Here is a 22,794-nt window from a genome sequence, read left to right as displayed (position 1 = left end):
TGAAACTTCATACTCAGAATCAGCCATCATGAAATTTGTATTTGGTGATTAATTTAAGATGTCATACATCAAATACTAACAGTTATCTGATAATGTCCCAACTTCTGCTTATAAGAACACTGATTGTATTTCAAGAATGAAATCCAGCGAAACTATAAAGTATATTTGATGTTTGATGTTGGAACACAATCACATAAAACTCTCTTTCTTTTTTTCTTTTTTTTTTTTTTTTTTTTACAAAAGTTATTCATTATAACAATTACAAGTATACTGGCCTGCACTATGGTGCTGCATTGATGCAATAAAATATTGAGATACAGATACATATGTAATGATAATTGTACAGTTTGTATTTTACTTCTATCTACATATGACATAGCATATCATTTCAAGCATTCATGTAGATATTCACTTAGTTTCCTAGTTTGAACAATATATTATCAGGGTTACACAACTCTTTACAATGATCATCTTCTTTTATAAAGTTAAAATTGGTAAACTTGCAGCAAATGTTTGGGTCTTATATCTTAATAAATATATATTATATAAATATGTATATATATTACAGTCTAAACAAAGACAAAATCTTCTAGTCTACAGATTTGCAAAAACGACAATATCGAGAATCTTTCGATATAATATCTACAAAGTTCAATTTCTGAAGGGTGTAAAGAAATTTTAAGTTTTGTTAAGTTTGGTCATATAACTATATTGATTGGGAATTTCAGATACTCTTGCAGTTCATAGTCTCTCCTATTTGACTATAACAGACTTAGGTTACACCCACTTATTATCTCTAACAACATAAATATAATCAATATTTATAGACCTTATACCTACTTGACCCTTCCCTATAAATCAATTACCAGTGGTGTAATCAGAAAATTAAACAGCAATTTTCTTAAGAAATTGAATAAAGTTTGTTTGTTTTTCTCCTGTGTTCTCCCTCAATCTTCTTTATTCTTTGGGTCCATCAAAAGATTTAAAATCAATGAACAACTTCAAAACTCTAGGCCTGCATGGCCAGTAAAAACAGCTGGCCTAGAAGAAAGTCTGTTTGATGGTGATCAATGAAAATGGGAGTTTTATGTCTGTTGACAAACAAGAAAGTATAACTTTGCAAATACTGACTACTATGGGATTTCACAAATTTCAAATACATGTATTTTTTTTTTCTACATAAATTTTTAAAAGGCTCCTTGAAAGAATGCACTGAAATCAAATATTTTCCCATTAACTGCTCCTCTTCAATGTTTCCAACTGTAGATTCTATAAGATATGACCATCATATATTTCACATCTTCCCACCTGATCCCTGTTCATAAATTGGGAAACCATTCTGATGAATGCTTCAAGTGTCATATTCTCCTGTTCTTTGATATTGAGCAATATCCAGATCAATGCAAAATTACTGAAGAATTCCAAGTCATGCGAGCAAATGATAAGACATCTTCAAATTGGAAAGTTACAATATTCATTAATGTACACACCTTTCAACTTAAGTTTTCAACACATTCCAGGAAGTAAGTGGTGCCAAAAGCCAAATTTCTAGTGTTTCCATTTACGACTCTTCGGTACAATCTATGCTCTCTTCTTTTTTTTTTAGTTTTGGTTTTCTAACAATAGAGAGATCTCTCTTGAATTCTATCAAACCAATTTAATCAAAGCTGTTCTTAAAACTGCATCACTAATCCAATTTCATTTGAAGTGGAAATTCTACTTGCTAATTTTCAGAGTACTAAAATTCCTTGGCCGCTTATGCATTTGTGTTTTCTGAAGCCAACTGAGTTTTAAGTATTTAGTTTTCTTGAACAATTCATATCATGTATAAATGAGTCTTCTTGCTTTAATTGTTTGATCTCTTTTAAAAGACACCACCTGATCTTCTTTCTCTGCCATTCTGTCAACTGTCAAGCCTTAAAGGACACATATCGTGTTTTCAAAGTATACAAAATTATATGCATTTTGTCTTCCTTATGCTTATAGAAATTAATTGTAATAGTTTGTTCACTGAAGTATTGCGATAATTAGCCACAATACGGACTTAAATCTAAGCCCCGATTTCAAAAAGCCTAGTTAATTAGATAGGTAGTCACGTGGTACAGTGACGTCATATGCGACCTTCGTCGATCAACTTGTTGTAAAAGTAGTGTTAGATATTTTTAAAAACTCGGGTTTTAGGGGCCTAATAAATATACCATGGATAACATTTATTTCGATGTTAACAAATTTCCCGAGTCTTATATCTTTTAGCCACCAGTGCATACAAATAGCGGCCCAAATGTAGCGAGGAAAGCGAGTATGAAATCTGCGAGTAAATAATGTTTACATGGGATCACTGTCTAAACACAATTTGGTAATGTCATTTCTGTAAAGAACTGTAATTAGCGTTGTTGCTTTTTGAAAATAAACAGTGCAATTATTATTAAATTTATTTTGGAGAAGTTAGATCTAAATTATGATACGATTATGTATCATTGACAACTAGGCCTACTGTCACGGGTGCATTTCGAGAGAAAAAATAATAATAAAAATTATCAAACTTATGGTGAAAATCCCAATACTTTTAGATTATTTTATTCAAGCAATTTTATTAATCATTATTTTTTTGTTATCTACACGTTGTTACTTAGGAAGTGGGAGCACGGCGTGCTGTACGTTGTTGTTAACACGTGCGTGTTCCTTAAAAAAAAAAATGAAAGCATTATAATTCAATTCAAAGTTGGGAAATATCATATTTTATTATTTATAATTGAAAGTTCAATTATCTTTTATCTTCAAATTTCTTTTTTAAAACTACCAGTTGGTAGACACTGCTAGCGAAGTTCTGCCTATATGGTGTTACAAGGTGAAGGTCAGTTGGTGCGAGTGTGTATTGAATTTGAGAGCAGAACGGAAAGCATAAGCCGTAGGCCTATATGTAACAGTGGGTAGCTTCGATAGAACCATTTTCTCGCAGTTTATCTACGTCTTTGTCCAAGTGCTTGTTTAAAAAAGTACAGGGACAAATTCTACTGGGTTTTTTATGGCAAAGTCGTTGTGCCGACAAAAAATATTCACGTCTTGTCCCTCATACCTTCCTTCAAAAATTGAAAAAAACACAGTCCAAAGCCTCTCTACTGACAGCAAGTACACCCTTAAACGGCACAAAACACCCTAATGCAGTGTTATTTACAAGCCGTTAATGTGATAATTGTTTGTTTGTCAATTAAATCTAATCTGTTAATGAAATGGCCAACAACTGTTTTCAAATCTTCTCGCTCGAGGTCGCATATGACGTCACAGATAATGGCGCGTAAAATATCGAAGAAAATATGCATATCGCAAGATTTGAATTTCATCGCTTTCAAACTCGAAAACTACGCAAACTGTTTCCTTTAAAACACATGTAAAGTAGTTTTAGGCATGAAATGAATTAATTTTGCAGAAAAAATTAAAAAGTTTAAAAACATGCGATGTGTCCTTTAAGTCTCATTAACAAGCAACTGTGACCTAATACACATTCATATTCCAGAAGACAGATTCTCCACTCACAATTGCCTCACATGAAAATTAATACCCAACTTTTACTTTAAGCTTGATTTGCAACTGTTTTCCCAAATGATGAATTATTCCATAAATGTTTGCAATCAACAAATCATACATGAAAATATTTTCCTTGACTCAATCAGGACACATTTCATTATCTAATAATTGATTTCTTCCAGTTAGTCAGGTACATAGGAAATGAACTTCAAGGCTTATGGTCTAGCAAGTTTCTGTCTTTTTTGATAGTTCTGATGGATGAAAGCAGAGAATATATAGATGTTTATGAAGATATTGACTCTATAATGTCAACTTTAATAAATCATGGCTGACATGGGTCAAAGAGGAGGAGATGAGGGTCTTGATAAAGGCTAGCTAAGAGAGCTGTATATACACTTTCTTCTGCTATAGTTTGTTAAGACAAGCTGATCTTTTTTTAAATTGTTCAAATCATGAGATTTTGATGGGTTGTAGAAAATTCCATTTAGATAGAAAGGAAAGATAACTTGGTCTATTGGGGCTATTTCATGGCTCGCCAAATATAGAACATCTGAATCTCACAATACTGGCATAAAAAAATAAGATGTAAACAGAAAGAAAATTGGTTTTAGCACTAAATAAAACACTTTGTGCAATTTCAGTCAGTATTCTTTCATAAAAACGTTTTCTTCTGTGCTTCTACATAACAGACTAGGTATAAAAATTCTTATTTCAGGCCTATGAATACAAAACACAAACAGCTTGATGTGGTATTAGCAAAAGTAAAAACATTCCAAGCTAAACATCTGGCCCATCACAAAAAGACAGCTAACTGAAGCTGGACCAAACCATGGGCGTCTATCAACATAACAATTACTGAAAACTCCCAACTTTAGTAACAGCTGAGAGCTAAACACAGTACTATATATCATCTTCAGATCACCTCCAAGTTTTGTTATACATGTATAACACCTAAGCATATCACATCTTTCCACTTCTTTTCTGTCCTTCGATCTCTATATAATTTTCTGACCTCAAATTCAATGTCTGGACAACATCATATCTATGTCAACTGTACAGTCTAAAAAAAAGACGGAAATATGTAGTCCATATGCTTCAGTTTTCCATTACATAATAAAACTGTGTCTGCTTATATGAAATATTGACCATCTTTTCTGTGACACGAAGAAGTGACTTGCTAGTCCTGTATCACAAAAGAGCAGTCTGCAGGCAATTTGATCTCTGAAGTTAATATCAATTCAATAGACCACAGAGCAAACGCTTAATAAGCCATTAATAAAGTCCTCTAATTTACACAAGAAAAGATTAGTGAAAGCTGTTTTATGCAGTTACTTTCATACATTTGTTTATTGAAAAATCTATAGCTACACTACATCAGTTCACAAGGGTCCTTGCAATCAAGATTTATGGGAAACTACGGTTCAGGAGGGCCTATACTGCCATCTTTGGATCAATATCTTAGCAGGTCATTTGACATATTTTCCTGTAATTAAACTGTAAAACATTTTTCAATCAGTGATCTCTAAGTCTAATATCTAGAGATTTTTTGAATTAATGACCAGACAAGCCTCCCCAGTAAATGATATAAGGAACCCTCTGAAAAAGGTTTGAGCACCAAAAAACAAACATTTTAAAGTTTGATGATGAATTACAGTTTTCTTTGTTGGCCCCCCAGGTGTATAAGTGATTTTTGGTAAGTATTTATTATGCTGGACATTACCAGGTAATCTTACACAGCCAAGATCTGGGAACAAATGCTTAAACAAGACACTTTGGGACATCGCTTTTTCTCTTGCTGCACACCTGGAGTAAAATCAATGGGACATTCCTAAGAAGCCTGATTCCTGAGTCCCGCTCCAGATAAACCAATCTCGATAATGACAAAATTAAATACAGTTATCTACCTAAAGAGCGGTCTGGTCTGCAAAACTTTCCATCTCATCTCCCTTCTAACATAGCAATGTCAAAGCTTTCTCAGTCTATCAACCTAGCCCTCCTACTACAACCTGGCAAACTCATGCAAACAAAACAGAAACCTTCATTTTCACCGTATTCTTCACTGAATCTCAGATTTCTGAAAACCTACCAGAGAGATTTGAATATAGTGATGGAATGTGTGATAGATTAAGTATGGGATATTGAATAATGTCATGTCATCATACCCCTAGATTAAAAGATGTACTGAAAATTTGGGTCACTAACAACTTAACATATTGTCCTCAAGGTTAAAACATGGATACAGTTTGTGTCCCACCTATGAAATGGCCCCCCAAGGACTGTGACAAATGTCCCTTAGGTACACAGTGTGGCAGGTGTGTGTATCAGCTCAACACTCTGGTCATTTGTTGTCCATAGGTCATTTTCACTTGTTCTTGCTGATAATTCAATGTTTCTGATCTGAATCACAGATGTATTTTAAAATACACCCAGTAGCATTTGTCATTATAAACTGTCAGACTGAAATTGATAGCTCGATAATAGATAAACTGTTTTCAAAATATGTAAAGGAAAAGATATTTCCATATACATGTCAATTTTAACATATTGAAATACACTTTATGGCACAATTATTCAAAACATTCTATATGCATATGTCATTATGATTGCCTGGAATAAAAGTTTTAATTAATTGAAGTCACCAACATCATGCTGAGAAATAGGGTCAGTTCAGCAAGACAAGAACAAAGTCTCTGTCCCATACAAAGAGGACATGGCATTCCAGTGTTACACACTGCCAACACCTGGAGTTTTATGTTTAAATAATATTTCAATTTCATGAGGACAGCCCTCAGTTTCCTGGGAAGAAACTGCCTATTTTGAATTATGTGCCCTTGAAAAATGGATAGCGCTTCTTGTACAGGTGGTACAATATGCCACCTTCTTCAGGGGTTCAGAATGGCAAACATTGGGTATCATGGTGGTGATGACTTTGATATATGAAACACAAAATAGAAATGTTTTCCAACAAAGTCTCTCTACCTCCATTTGCAGATTTGATCCTTTCCATAATTAAATTACACCTAAATGATCAAAACCAGTACTTTCAAAGTTAAAGACAATTCCCTTTGCGCTGTGGCATAGAAATTAGCCATAACGTTAATTGACAAATGAAACATGATACTCTTTCTGCGTATTTCAATCTCTGAACGACTCTTAATGAAATGACAAAATTAAATTTGGTGACCGCCAGCCAGTAATTGAGACTGCCCAGTCCTGCACACCAAGGCCCCAGACTCATACAATGGTCAACAAACCACAACAACTATTCAGACCATTATTTGTGTGCAATAACTCATGAACCTTACAAAGTAAAATGGCTATCTGAAACAGACAGGTGAGTTTTACGGAGGCCTCTCTTTGGAATAAAGGGTCTTTTTTGTTCTGTTTAAATGTAACAAGGTATTATGAATGCCTTAATGACTGACACAAATTATATTACACAGGAGTATTTTAAATGGTCATGGTTGATGCATTTTAACCTCCAGTTATGTCAGATTGAATTCTCTGTCTAAACCATTACTTCATCTTAGGTCAAAAACTTCAACATATCCTAATCTGAGAGATTAAGATTAAAACTCTATAATTTTTACAGTGACTGCAACAATTAATCAAATCATCAAGTAATAATATCTTTACTGATTACCCCAAATTCCATTGTAATGACTAATTTACCAACAATAAGCACAAATGATATTATTTCTAATTTGGTTATATCATTACTAAAGAGGATGAAAATATCAAGTGTTTTGAGCTTCTAACTCCAATTGACATTGGACCTTCCATATCTCAGGCCACACACTTAATGCCAAACATTCACTTAGCAAACTGTGCCAGAAATGGAACTTTAATCCCAGTGTTTATTATACCCAGAAATCTTATCTCCCTTCTGAAAAAAGTTCATTACATCAAATGCAGATCATAACAGATCTAATAGCAGAGAGCCACTGAGAAATGACCTTTCATTTTGTTTTGTAATCTTCCAACTCACGATAGGCAGAATATACACCCAGTCCATCTCTCATTTAATTATATTTCTAAATTCATTTACTAATACATCTTTGATTAGCAACTTTAACTTATTTCAGATTTGCTCTATATGAATTAGACTCAATGTTGTTAATCCCTGACTTCATTAATTAATATCTACTTAGAGATAATTCAATCTTGAGAGTATTTATACACATATACTGTATACATTTCAGAATTAATTAGTCACTCTCATTTTGTAATTGACATTGACATGAATGTAACTGACAAGTCATATGTTAGTAATATCCAATATGACATTAACTCTCTGGTATGATACATGAATATGATCAACAATCAATGCAAAAACTGTGTTTGGAGACTCCACAGGTATTTTTGTCATTTGTAAAGACTACAATCATCCTTCGCCATTGACCAGGTTGGAGTGGGGTTCTAGATTAAGTACACAGATATAAATGTCACACATTATCAACTTTTATCATTGAAGAGCCATAACACTGATCTAAAATGACAAAAAAATAATAATTCCTAGATCGCCACTGACAACAAATTTCCAGTCTGATGCACATTTAAGCCACCATTACATTCCCCAATGAGTATGAGCTACAGACCACTAGGTTTTTTATCAGAGGCATTGAGACACCAAAATTACCTATTGATGATTTTAGGTGGACTTTTAAAGAGAGGACACTGCTTGATAGGAATTCATAGCTGTAAACACCCAATCTCATAAAACATCCGTCCATTCTTTCAAGAGGGACAACAAAGAAATTTTAAAATCACAAATGAGTCATATTCATGGCCATCATTTAGATGTATGTCAAAAATATCATCACATTACATGATTTGTTGCTTTCCATCACCTGATACACATATATACAATTCAAATCATTATGAGCTGCACTTAGAGCAAATAATGCAACATCTCTGTTCTACACTGCCAATAAATAATTCATGATTCCGATTCTCTGAGAAGAACTAAGATGGCTTGACTGGAGCTTTAATTACATTAAAAATAGATCAACTTGTCAGCAGTGTGGTCTGAGGTGCTTCAAAAAACACCTTCCTTCGCAGACTCTGACTTACAAAAAACTACTTCTCCAGACCCAGGCTGATGACAGTTCCTGTGTTATTTATGGGCCCTGCTTAAGTTCTTAGAAAGTTCTGGCAAAAAGCACTTTTGAATGACAAGCAAAATGTTAAATTAGAGTATCACATCTTGAATACCTACTGAATTTAATGTTACAACAACTCAAATGTGAAATGAGCTGTGTGAAACCAGTTTTTAGACACAAAATTATAATTAAAGGTATCCTGACTTCTTCTACTTTTCTGTCTACATCAAAGAAATTACGAAGATGAATCAGTGGGTATTTTACCAACTCTAATCAAAATAACATAAATTTTCAAAGGATGAGGAAATTCTCCTACAAATTCAAGGTACCTTTACTTTTTCAGGGGAATATGCAACCATGGTTCCCATGGTAAATATATATGATTAATGCTTGAAATATTATTGCAAACTCCAACAATGGTAAACAACTACAGCAAAACAAAAATAAAAGCAAACATGAATCAGGTTATTTCTTAAAATCTCATATTGTTTTACCCCTTACATCTCTTTCATAGCAAACAAGCTTGTAGCTTGCAGGATTTGCAGATCCCTGGACAGATTACAAACAGTGATTAATGTGGCATCCTAACTGGTATTTAGACTGACCTATTCATTGTTTGGGGGGGGGGGGGGGGGGCTTTTAGAGATTGTGTTACACTCACAGATGGCAAGACTACCAGATAGGACATGCTTTCACAAGCTTTTGACATTTTGATTCATCAATAGTAACTCTACAGCTACTGATGTTCCATTACTACCTGACCCTTGTCACTAAACTTCTGTAAAAGCTGTTCATCACTCCCAAACTTTAACTGAATTAGCTCAAAGATTTTCTTTGGAAGCTGCAGATAGATAGGAATTTTCAAATCAAATTTATTTGGGGGGGAATTTTTTTTTCCAATCAATTTTCATTAGGAGCTTGGGAAATAACCCAGGTGTTTGGTACTTGTATCACTGCATGAAGCACTGCAGTTCCATATCCCTGCACCATTAGCCAGTTTGTCTGTACACCACAGGGACTCTCTAGGCTTGGTGCTGTTGTTTGTATCTAAAAGGAGGATTTTCCTCTACTCTTTAATGTTTTACATTCACTTTGCCAGGTTTTTATGACATAACTTGCCAGATGTTTAGAAATGAAGCCATCACACTTGTCACAAAAATGGGAATTCATCTTTGTCCCTATTCTTCTGCTGTCTGTGTATCTTTAACTGGTACATGTATATCCTTCCTGTACAAATACCACAATGAGCTGATAATTTGTCCAGTTGATAATACTATTACATACTGCATAAGACAACAACAGAGCCCCTGGGAAAGATCTAGCACATTAGTAGGTAGGTGATAACAAGAATCTATTATCTTCCATCCAAACTTCAGCTGCACATCCAGTTTATAGCAAACCAGTTCATCTTCCCACAAAAACTTGGAAACTGGCAAATCTCATTTGTAGATAGTATCCAAGATAGTGGTACATCTTGGGCTTTCTATGATGAAGAAGTGTTATGTGACCCTGTACTTGTACCAGGGAAAGGTGGTTTGTGAAGACAAGGCTTGTCATCACACAACTGTGCCTGTGTTTCACACATCTCTTTGATGTCTGCAAATGGTCTGTTCAGTCTGTTCAAGTTGAGATTTGTCTCATGGGGGGAAATGCAAAATTACTGATAATGCATTAAGAAAAGTACATGCAACTAAAATCATGTCTATAGCTAGGTTTATGATCGATGTATTTCCCAAAAATGCCATGTATGACAACATTGCCCTTTTCCTGTATATATTACAAATTCTGCTAGATAATGCAGGCTACTAAGTGCAGATCACATACTGAAATAGGAAAGGGTGTCAGACGACATATTGCTTCCGGTTCAATACCTATAGTAAATTTTTTAATGTGACTTTACTCTTTAATATCATAGACTAATATCAAGATTTCTTGTTTTAAATCAACTTTTTTTTTAGAACTTAATGCTTAATACATAAATCTATATTCAAACAAGACCAAAATATACGAATCATTCATACCTATGTCACTTTTTTCATAAATGATATTATTTACGGTCAAAAAAACACAGAACATGGTTACATCTACATATGTTAATGGTAGCTCAGTCTGTTGGGTGGTTGATCAGTAGGTAGACTTAAAAGTGTTGTCCACTCAATATCTTAAGAACCCTTTGCTTGACAGGCATCAAACTTGTTATACAGGTTTTCTCTAAATAGTAGATGACCCCTATTGATTTTGAGGTCACAAGGTCAAAGACCAAGGGTCTGTTGGCTTCTCTGGACATAGAAAGATATTGTCCACTCAATATCTTTAAAACCCTTTACCTGATCAACTTTAATAGTACTGTGGTTGATCCTGACTAGTAGATTCTTTTCACTATTATTACAGAAATTCTAAATCTAAAAGTTGATTCTTTTCAATATTAGTCTTGATCATCCAGACGTTTGTGTATATACTCTCCACAAACGTCTGGATGTTTTCTGTGGAATTGACATTACTGAAAACAAATGTGTGTGTTAATACAGCCTGAGTTCCTTGAATGAACTCAATAAATGATATTTTATCACAATGTCTTCTTTTAAACCAGGGTCATCACAATATCCCAGGTGTTACATTCAGCTTGCATAATAGTTACACAAGGAAGAGTCCAAAACAGATCTTTTTTTTTTTTCGGATGAAAAAAGTTCTAAACACTGAATCTATTTTTTTTTCAGTGGAAAATTTATGCTTCAACTCTCTAAACTTTCATTCAAATTAAGTCATTTCTAAAGGCACACACATTGCCGTTTTGAACTTAAGTTAATCAGTGTCTTCATTAAAATTTTGAGGCTTTAAGTATGAGTTTAAGATTAAAATTTTGCAGTCTAATTAAATTAGCTCCTACATAGGAGCTAATTTTAATTATAGACTGAAAATTTTGAGGCTTTGAGTATGAGTTCAGAATAAAAATTTTGAGGCTTTGAGTACGAGTTCAGAATTAAAAAGAGTCCAGTCATTTTTGGGGAGTGTATACACAAACATCTGGTCAAGACTATTTCAATATTCGGGGGTGGGGGGGGGGGAGACATATGTTTTTAAAACATTTCTTGTATTTTGTTGTTGTTTTTTTTTTTGGGTTTTTTTGTTTTGTTTATTTGCATTATAGTTATGGAAAACTTTCTTTGAAGTACAGTTTATGATCTGATTTTCTTAAATGAATCTTAATGATCTGTTTGTTTATATAACAACATATTGATGGAATGATTTTCCATACTACAACTATTGGCCTCTTTTCTGCAAGTGCATGCTGAAAGATATTATCAGTAAATGACCATTTTACAAAGATAACACAAAATATCCTGCAAGATACTGTTCTCCTGGCAAGATAAGGTTCATTTAGCACTAAATATCAGCACAATTCTTATCTCCTGTACCCCCTCTATACCAAAGCCACAGAATGGGCAGGGATGGCTAATAGCTACCAGTTGTAAACTTCTGGGGAGAGTAAACAGAAGGTCAAGAGGTATCCACCATTAATAAGTTGTATCATCTCTGATTTTATGGAATGATTCTCTTCAGTATTTCCTGCCTGGACTTCATTCATAATGTCTTATACAAGGTCATTTGCATACCACTCTGTGATCTTGTATTATTAATGAGGTTTTCATGTGTTTTACTATCATTATTTATCTTAACAGTTCCTTGTGATCAATTAATTCATCTTATGCAAATGTCAAAGCAAACCCCTACTATGGAATGCAGTAAATACTATTTCCAGTTCTCTAGCCCTTGGAATATATTTCCCAATACAATAATGATACTTTTCATCATACTGTTGAAAAAGGTTGATCAATGGAGAAATTATCTGACCTTCTAAGGATTTTAAGCATGCATGTTCAAAGGCAAACAAGACCTCTATTTTACAATCAACACACTTCATAAAATACTCATTGGCTACTAGTAAGGATTATTTGAACAGGCATCTGTGGAAATGCAGTCATCCGAGAGAAAAGCTCAATGAACATGCTGTACAAAGGTAAAAGAACCATTCACAGCTTTTTCAACCCACTTCATAGAGATGATTTTCTCACTTCTCTTCCATTAAACATGGAGTCAACCCTACAAATAAAAGTCCCCCCATTTGAAAAAAAATGTCTAATAGAAATATAAATATCTCAGTTTATCAGTAGAGAGCCTTGTGGTGTCCATAAGCAAGGGATTAAATGAGGATTTCAAGTTAGCCCTTGCACCTGTGATTGCATTATATTATCTTAAACTGTCCATTAAAGGACTTTCTAAGACACTTTCTTCATTTGTCAACAAAAACAGCCTTCTGTGGTTGTGAAAACAACATACTGAGTGAGAGGGGTGGGGTGGGGGGGGTGGGGGGGTAGAATTAACAGCATTTCTGCAAACCAAGTGAATTGATATAACTAGCAATACCTATCTAACAAATTTAAGATTCGTTATGAAATAATAGACTGACAAAGTAGATGGTATTTTTGTTGTAAACTTAACCAATATCATGCTGTGCAGCCTGTAATTCTTATGCCAGGATTCTTTACATAATCATAATCTATATAACCCTAGAAAGTACCTTAGCATGTCAAATATTCATGGAAGAGAAAACTAACTTGCACCTGACACTTTTCATGGTGTAAACTCATTTATCATATGGTTTGTGAATTTTGAACCAGGTTACCAAATTCTTACACGGTTGAAACAATTATTTCGCAGATCAGCAAAGAAAACATCTGCTGGAGGGGGGTATGACTTCTGAGCTGCTGGAATCTTGAAACAAAAAAATGGTTCATTGAATGAGAAAACAAACTTTTTTCTGTCCCTGCCTATTAATTGGCACCAGAAACAAGTTCCTTTGGGTACCTATTAACCTTCTACTAGCATCTTTCTTACCATTTTTGCTTGTTATTTTTGCCAAATGACCTCAAACTATACTTTGGAACAAAAATCACTTTCTCAAGCTATTAGTAACCAAGTATGCATCATCCACAAGACTTTGAAAGAGTTAAGAATTGTGGCCTGGTTTAATATCCATGTAATCCAAAATACGAAGCAAAGGAAACGCTTAAACTAGTAACTCATAAAAAAGATCATCTCCCAAATAGTGATCCTCACAAAACTCCTTTCCTTAAAACCAACTTTTCAGCCCTAAATTATTCATAAGCAGATTATATTAGAAGCTTTTGAGGTTATAAACATCCTGCCCAGAGCAGGACACCTGGAAATGCAGTAAAACTCTGCACATTGTGACAATGTGAGGATTTTACTTCTGTTGCGGGTGATTTAGACAGTTTGGGTGATTACATGATCTGAGATTTCACATTTCAGGGATAATGTGTTTTAACTGCTGTTATTGCAGAGTTATCCTTTTTGTAGCAGTCAAAATACAAGATCATTGTATACAGCCATGATGAGCAGTTCTTATCCTTAAAAGGGCACAATTTTAAATAACTACAAGAAATCTCATTTCCTTAATGTTGTGGGGTTTGAGATCATTTCAAACATTTCACACACACAATGTCCTTTCAATGCAATATTACAGATACAAATTGCAATCCAACTTGCATCACTTAACCAATGCATTTCACCAAATTAATATTTTTCTTCCTCAAACTCACATTTAAACAATTAATATTAGAATGGTAGTTTTAAAACATTGAATGAAACTATCACAATTGTAATGTGCAGACTAACGGATTACATAAAACCAAAATGGGTGTAAGAGCAGCATTCCCGGTGTGTTTGAGATAAATCAGACTGTCGGGATATTACAAATATGATGTGTAAATACTTCTGAGTGGGGCATGTGGTCCATGAAAACACGTCTTTTATCTATAAACTCCCATCCATTCCATCCGAATTTGTTTGAAAAGTTGGAGGAGAGGGTTAAGTTGAGTTCAGTCAGCATTACGCACAGTAAACAGTACCAGTAGCCACTCATTGTCTTTGGCAATGTGTTCCAATTTATTTACAAATTTAATTTCCTTTCAACAAAATCCCAGCTTCACAGTACAGGTCCATTCTATTTTTAGCTATTTAAGATGTGGTTGTATTCAATGAAAAACATTTAAATACTTTGATTGTCCTAGTTATGACTAATGTACATTACAATATTGAAATATAGTTAATTGAAGGAAAATTATATAACTTTTTCAAAACAATTTGAAGTGCTTTCATACCAGAAAAGAAAGACTTCAAAATAATTGATATGTACACTATATATGATTGTAGTAATTGCTGGTGATAACATTTGATATAACCATCTTTGTTATTCATTGTTTTATGACTATATACCAATGGATGGTGTTGTCAATAAATTAAACTGATTTTTATTTTTTCTCAAAAGATTAAAAAATGAAACCAATAACGCACTTCAAAAATATCAAAAGCTCTATGTATGATGATTTTATCAGTTTGGTATCTTCTAAAACAATCCATTAATTGCACAATATTTGCAAATAATGATGACTATCTGTGTAATTAAATTAAGACACATCTCATTTCATTAACTCCAGCTTATGCATGATGAAAGTCAAGCCATCTGTTTCTATGATGTTTTTTATCAAGCAACTATTCCCCTCTTTGTAGTATTGTGCAACACAGTGCAGAGATTCACATTCAAGTCGGGTTTCATTCCGTCTTTTTTCCTAAATAATAAATACATAGTCTTTCAACTCTGCAAAACAATTATGGAGAGTGCACTTGATTCCTAAGAAGAAAAGCATACAGAAGAAAGCAAAAATGGATGTAGAGATCTTTCTGTAATTTCCAACATTGGTTTCTTAAAATAAACAAGCTCCTCTCATTTACAATAAACAATTGACACACAGGAATTCTTCCTGATGTTCATGAAATCCCTTGGGACCCCTGACTGGATACTGTTTCACCTTAAAGACCCCACACTTACTAATATTTATGCTTTATTTCACCCTGTTATAATCTGTCCAGTAATTATGAGAACTTTAATAATTTCACAGAAAAATTATAATATTGCAAAATCTTCAGCAAGAAAATATATCTTACTTTTAAAAGCATATAACAAAATATTCAACAACCTTAAAAATGTTTAAACTGAGAAATAATTCTACACAATAATTGTAAAATACAAATACTGTTCAGTAAAAGAGTTTAAGAATGCTCAGACAGAGAAAGAAACTGGTAAGGTGAAATTTACATTGACACTTCAAAAGTCCAGGTGAGGTAATGGTCAATTTCGAACATGTGGTCCAAGCATTAAAATCTAATAAACTCGTACTGTCATTGTGTTGTTTAACTAAAATAATAATTGCAGCTTTGATGTCCGATTTTATGACAGTGTTCTTTTAATTTACAGTATGCCTGCTAGCTTTATATCTTACATGGCAAATAAAAGGAAGGAAAGTCAATTGTTTGTAAAACATGTTTATGACAATCCCCTTAAGAGAAGAACAAGTCCGAATCAACTTCTTACAAATTTGATCAATTACTGCCCTCTTGTACCAATTAAAACAAACAACGCTATGCGGGGCTAGCGATCTTGCGGGTAATAGGAAAAGATTGCTTTAGCATAGCTTCTATTCTTAAAAGCCAAAAATATATTAAATGTTTGCAAATCACTTATATTTTCTGATCTAGCATTTACTAGATTGTTAAAAATCGATATTCTTTATTTGAGAAAAACATGGTTTACTCGACCGCAAGGGGACATTTATCTTGGTGAACTGATTGTCAATACACTGGCAGGTGTTTAAAATCAAACTCCATATAAACAATTACTTTTACGAACTATGGATGACAACCCATTTATAATCCATTCAATGAACGGTGAATCGAGAGAAGGAAAAATATGACAAAGTCTTGCTTAAGGTAAATTATACAAACTTAAAGAAAGTAGCACCGTTAATCGTAGATCGTTAAGCAGTCTTCTGGGGACTGAGACCTCTTGATCTCTTCTTAAGATCAAAAATTTAATTGTAATCTATTGTCAGAGAAGGAGTAACTTTTTCTTTGACTTAGTTTAAGTGGGACTGGTGTGTACGATATCTTCAATGCTCTTGTGTAGATTTCAAGTATACAAATGAAGATCTTCACACTTACCGGCACTCGAGGAGAAATCCAGATTGGCCATGAAAATACTCCACAGGAGTCCAAATATCACACTGTTCCACTTCATCTCACGCTCCTAATGGATCCACTAAACACACACAGAATTAATCAATCCTACGAATATGCAAAAATTGTCAAAGTCATGTCAAGTATGTCATATATTTCAAAACAAAATGTCTCGGAATTCTGTTAATTCCATGCAGTCTTTAATACAGTTCTCACTGAGACACTTTTGTTAGTATTATTTGCAACGCGAGAGCAATACACATCTATTCCACAGGGGTTGTATCATCCAGTATTTATCATTTCCATAGGTTAATTACAGGTAAATCCTGACAACTTTACTAACACAGGACACCTTCTATACATGTCATTCTATTTACTACAAACTTTCTTATTTTCATGCGAACATAAGCCGACACACTTCGTTCTGCTTATGGAAAACATTGAAAGAATATCAATTTCCCTCTGTTGACTTTGAGAACGTCCGTAATACAAACGACTCTACCTCCAAAGCGACCAACCATTTAACAATTTGAAAGTAATGGATAAATCATTGGTTGGGATACACACTAGACCCCGCCCATTAGCTTTCACGATTGGTCCAATCCTGTCATCACTGGGCGGAACTCGACGATATTATCAATGAGTTTGTATTACCTCCACGTGAGTATGATATTTTAACGTGAATTATCCGATAGAAACCCGTTTGATATCTTGTACATGCGAGAAAGATAAACGATTCTTTAATTATGTAATAAAATAAACGTAAAGTAATGCATTGTACGTATACGACGTATGACAGTGGATTAATAATTAAAGTTATAAATACCCAGAATAAAATTACAGTCACAACATAAAAAATTAAACGATATCCACATAAATATACATTAATTTGGAGAAAGACTGCGATTCTTCAGCGGCATAAAATCAAAATTACCCGCATAAATGATGGAAAAAGAAATCACTGCACCCTGAGTATGAAATACAGCAGTATAACATTACCTTGTTCCGGACATATCGTCGTTATCTTCATTCTTATAATCCATAAAGTTCCCAGTAATCTGCTCGTGTACGAGAAGTATATCGTAATCCAATCACTGTTAAAAGTATTACTCTGTCTCAGGAAAAGAAAGACAAATTGTCATTTTATGAATACTTAGAACCCAAGTTCGTATACTGTAGCAGTTTAAAGTTAGAACGTGGTGAAAACAATTAACTATCTTCAATTAGTTTTCAATTACAGACAATATTTCAGAAGTGGGTGTAGCATGTTTTTATCGACTTCACACACATACAAACAAACACAGACATATGTGTGTGTGTGTGCGCGCGCGCGCGCATGTGTGTGTGAATTTTCATGCACAAAATTTTGGGGTTTTTTTTTTTACAGAAGGAATTCCAAACTCTATGACGTGATCTTGGGACTTAAAATTTCAGTCTTCGAGGCGCAGTTTTGAGAGGTAAAAATAATAAGCCATAATCCTGAGCATGACCTCCGTAATCAGGACTGTCTACTGGTGGCGATCGACAGAAGAACGGGAGTCTTGTTCAATTAACATTTTTTTCTTTTATGTTTTGACAAGTCGCGGTATTTTGGGGCTAAAACCAATAAAACGGAAGCAACATCGATAGAAATCTACGTTCATGACAACATCGTCCTTAGCACACGGAAAACTTAATGACACCGAGAGCCTTTATATAATTAAAAGAAAGTAGAAAAAACAATAAAACGCCAACTACCAATTATCAATTTTACAGATATATATATATATATATATATATATATATATATATATATATATATATATATATAATTAATTGCTTTATATATAATTAATTGATTATCACATGTATCGTTTAGATCCTAGGGGTAAACGTAAGGTTGGGTGTTATAATTGTTTGTTTGTGCTTTATATTAAATATTCTATACAATTGCATCGAGAGATCCACTCTCCTTATAAAATATCTTAAACACTGAATGACACAGCGACTGTGTGAGATTGCATCAGTGTGTATAACAAAACTTCCTTTTTAGGGAAGTCGTTGTGGCCGAGTGGACTTACGCACTGGTTTGACAGTCTTGCTAGGCGGTGGGTGCCGTAGGTCGCTGGTTCGACCCCAGGCTGGGGTGAAAATTTTCAGTACCTAGTTGTGATTATTTAGTGCTTTATATACATCTCAATTGTCAGGATATACGTAAAGAGCGAAGGACGTGGATAGTGTTAATACCACAATGAACAGATCTGATTTTAATTTATATAGTTCAGGGTTTTTTTCTCTTTAATTTTCCAAGCCAGGTGCTACGAAATCATCATTAAAACACGATTTCTAAAATTCAGTTATTACTATCACGATGTTTTATTCACAAATTCATAATGCTGAAGTGTTGCTAGTTTAGCTGATTACTTCCGATACGAAGAAAACACAGGAATTATTGTTACAAATACTAAAAGCTTTCTAATCACGTATGTTTATTGGAAGCTGGATTGAAAAAAAATTGAAAACGCAAGTTTTAAACATAGGGTACAGAGCGGCACCCCTGCTTTAAATTCAATTTATGTGCTTATAAATCCGTCATCTTGTCGTAAAAGGACAAGGTGCAAGTCAACAAATATATTGAATAGGAATTTTTTTTATCTTAAAAAAAAAACCAAACAAAAAACTCTTTTCTTTACATGCACACGTTGCCAAGAAACACGATTTCGGAAAATTCAGATTTTTTTGTCAAATCGTAAAATTTTTAATTACTGCTTAATTTTCCAACAGTTCCCAAAATATTTAATCCAATATAAATCATACTTGAATATAATATATTTCACATGTAAAATTATTGAATATGATATGCATACACGTTGTAGGCCTAACCCTCACTTGTACATTACTTTAGCGCAGAGTTGCAACTATCAGATAATATTTTATAGCACTTCATAAATCTTTCCATCTAAGGAAAGAGAGATATTTAATTTCAATTTCAAACTCAAACTGTGTCTATGTGAAAGAGAAATGTTTGCATATTGCATGGACAGCATTTGAGTGGTTTACAATTTGATATTATACTGTACATACAAGTCATCATGTTGAAATCAAACTTTGTATTTGGTACCAAACAAAGTAAACCATATATTTATTACCTGCCTGATTGCACTTACAAATCCTGTTCTACTAGATGCATTTTACAATGAGTGAAAAACCTGTATGTCTTTTTAATCAATGACCCAGTTCTTCATTCTGTCTGTCACTTTGTCTTATTCTTTGTCCCCAACCTTAACAGTGGTCATAAGTTTTGAACTTCACATAACATTTCATATTTGGGGATCAAGGCAATTGTCATCTGACTGCTAAAGGTCAATGTAATTCACCAAGGTCAAACTACATGTAATTATACTGAACATGACCACGCTACATGTAGTTATACTAAACATGACCATGCTACATGTAGTTACACTAAACATGACCACGCTACATGTAATTATACTGAACATGACCACGCTACATGTAATTATACTGAACATGACCACGCTACATGTAATTATACTGAACATGACCACGCTACATGTAGTTATACTGAACATGACCATGCTACATGTAGTTACACTAAACATGACCACGCTACATGTAATTACACTAAACATGACCACGCTACATGTAATTATACTGAACATGACCACGCTACATGTAGTTATACTGAACATGACCACGCTACATGTAGTTACACTAAACATGACCACGCTACATGTAATTACACTAAACATGACCACGTTACATGTAATTATACTGAACATGACCATGCTACATGTAGTTACACTAAACATGACCATGCTACATGTAGTTACACTAAACATGACCATGCTACATGTAGTTACACTAAACATGACCATGCTACATGTAGCTATACTGAACATGACCACGCTACATGTAGTTATACTGAACATGACCACGCTACATGTAGTTACACTAAACATGACCACGCTACATGTAATTATACTGAACATGACCACGCTACATGTAGTTACACTAAACATGACCATGCTACATGTAGTTATACTGAACATGACCACGCTACATGTAATTATACTGAACATGACCACGCTACATGTAGCTATACTGAACATGACCACGCTACATGTAGTTACACTAAACATGACCATGCTACATGTAGCTATACTGAACATGACCACGCTACATGTAGCTATACTGAACATGACCACGCTACATGTAGTTATACTGAACATGACCATGCTACATGTAGTTACACTAAACATGACCATGCTACATGTAGTTACACTAAACATGACCATGCTACATGTAGCTATACTGAACATGACCACGCTACATGTAGTTATACTGAACATGGCCACGCTACATGTAGTTACACTAAACATGACCACGCTACATGTAATTATACTGAACATGACCACGCTACATGTAATTATACTGAACATGACCATGCTACATGTAGTTATACTGAACATGACCACGCTACATGTAATTATACTAAACATGACCACACTACATGTAGTTACACTAAACATGACCATGCTACATGTAGTTACACTGAACATGACCACGCTACATGTAGCTATACTGAACATGACCATGCTACATGTAGCTATACTGAACATGACCACGCTACATGTAGCTATACTGAACATGACCACGCTACATGTAGTTACACTAAACATGACCATGCTACATGTAGCTATACTGAACATGACCACGCTACATGTAGCTATACTGAACATGACCACGCTACATGTAGTTACACTAAACATGACCATGCTACATGTAGTTACACTAAACATGACCATGCTACATGTAGCTATACTGAACATGACCACGCTACATGTAGTTATACTGAACATGGCCGCGCTACATGTAGTTACACTAAACATGACCACGCTACATGTAATTATACTGAACATGACCACGCTACATGTAATTATACTAAACATGACCACACTACATGTAGTTACACTAAACATGACCATGCTACATGTAGTTACACTGAACATGACCACGCTACATGTAGCTATACTGAACATGACCACGCTACATGTAGTTACACTGAACATGACCATGCTACATGTAGTTACACTGAACATGACCATGCTACATGTGGTGGGCATCTGTTTCATAAACATTTTTTTACGTCTACAGAAGTTGAAGAACTAGATATGGTGTTGGAAGGTATTCTAGGACTAAGATGTCGTCAGATACGTCTCCGTCTGAATGGAGTTAGACTCATCCTCGAAGGTGACCATCCCGTGAAGAATCTGTGGTCACATCATAAGCATTGCCTGGAAAATGAATCGTATGTAAGTGTTGACTTCAGACAAATCTTTATAAACTTTGTCAGTATACCTACTGGATGGAAAAGAAAATGCAGTATAGTCAGTGTCGTCATCAGATTACTCTGAGGAAGGTAAAATAAGATTTGTACTCCTGACTTTGATTGGCCATTGTTTTTGTTACATACCTTTTACTAGCAGGTAAACAGACGACCAGGTGCGCTATCCAGGCTTTGATGTTCTACAGTCAACAGCAGACGTATCTCTAAAGTATCACAAGATTAAAGCGGCCACATTGTAAAGCTTGGTAAACCTGAAGATCAGCAAAGGTCTTCTCCTTCACCTTAATTCTTAATCTACGTCAATTTCTACCAGAGTAAACAACTCTGATTAATCTACAAGTTTACGTGCAATTGAAACGCCATTAGATTTTAGGAAAGATCTTTGTCATAAGGAGAGGGTCGAACTTGTATATTTATGGTCTTTACAAAAATGTACTTTACCCCATTTCAGACTTGCAGTCATGAATTTGGCAAACGTCTTCTCAATGAAAACTAAGCGATAAATCTACAGTATTATGTATGACAAATGTACAATCGAATTAATATCTACATTGTACATAATACTTGCAGCGTCCCGTGTGCTACTCGCACGTGTAAGTGAAGTTTGCGTTAACGCACCCTCTGGTGAGGTGAATCCAGGATTTGTTAAAGGGAGTCCAATAGGATGGGGACCGTCTTAAGGCCTTCAGTGGGTCCAGGGCAAAACCCTGAGGGGGGGGGGGGGGC

The 22,794-nt window shown here is 34.4% G+C and overlaps 1 protein-coding gene across 3 annotated transcripts in view; it reads right to left on the bottom strand.

Annotated features, from left to right (window-relative positions):
• Positions 1 to 22,501, bottom strand: part of LOC125669614 (netrin receptor UNC5C-like) — an 85,209-nt gene extending 62,708 nt beyond the window's left edge. The window contains exons 1-3 of one of the 3 annotated variants that reach the window (XM_048904267.2): positions 22,195 to 22,501; positions 17,721 to 22,015; positions 16,707 to 16,803 (exon numbers count right to left, since the gene is read on the bottom strand). In XM_048904267.2, coding sequence (XP_048760224.2) covers positions 16,707 to 16,782 — 76 coding nt within the window. In that variant the 5' untranslated portion in view covers positions 16,783 to 16,803; positions 17,721 to 22,015; positions 22,195 to 22,501. Of the gene's footprint in view, positions 1 to 16,706; positions 17,245 to 17,720; positions 22,016 to 22,194 lie in introns of those variants that run through there. The other 2 variants (XM_056162815.1, XM_048904268.2) reach the window with 2 other exon arrangements.
• Between the last annotated feature and the right edge of the window lie 293 nt (positions 22,502 to 22,794).

Source organism: Ostrea edulis, chromosome 4, assembly GCF_947568905.1.
Source record: "Ostrea edulis chromosome 4, xbOstEdul1.1, whole genome shotgun sequence".
NCBI classification, from domain to species: domain Eukaryota; kingdom Metazoa; phylum Mollusca; class Bivalvia; order Ostreida; family Ostreidae; genus Ostrea; species Ostrea edulis.
The sequence above is the reverse complement of the archived record's forward strand: the minus strand, read 5'-3'. Positions and strand labels throughout refer to the sequence as shown.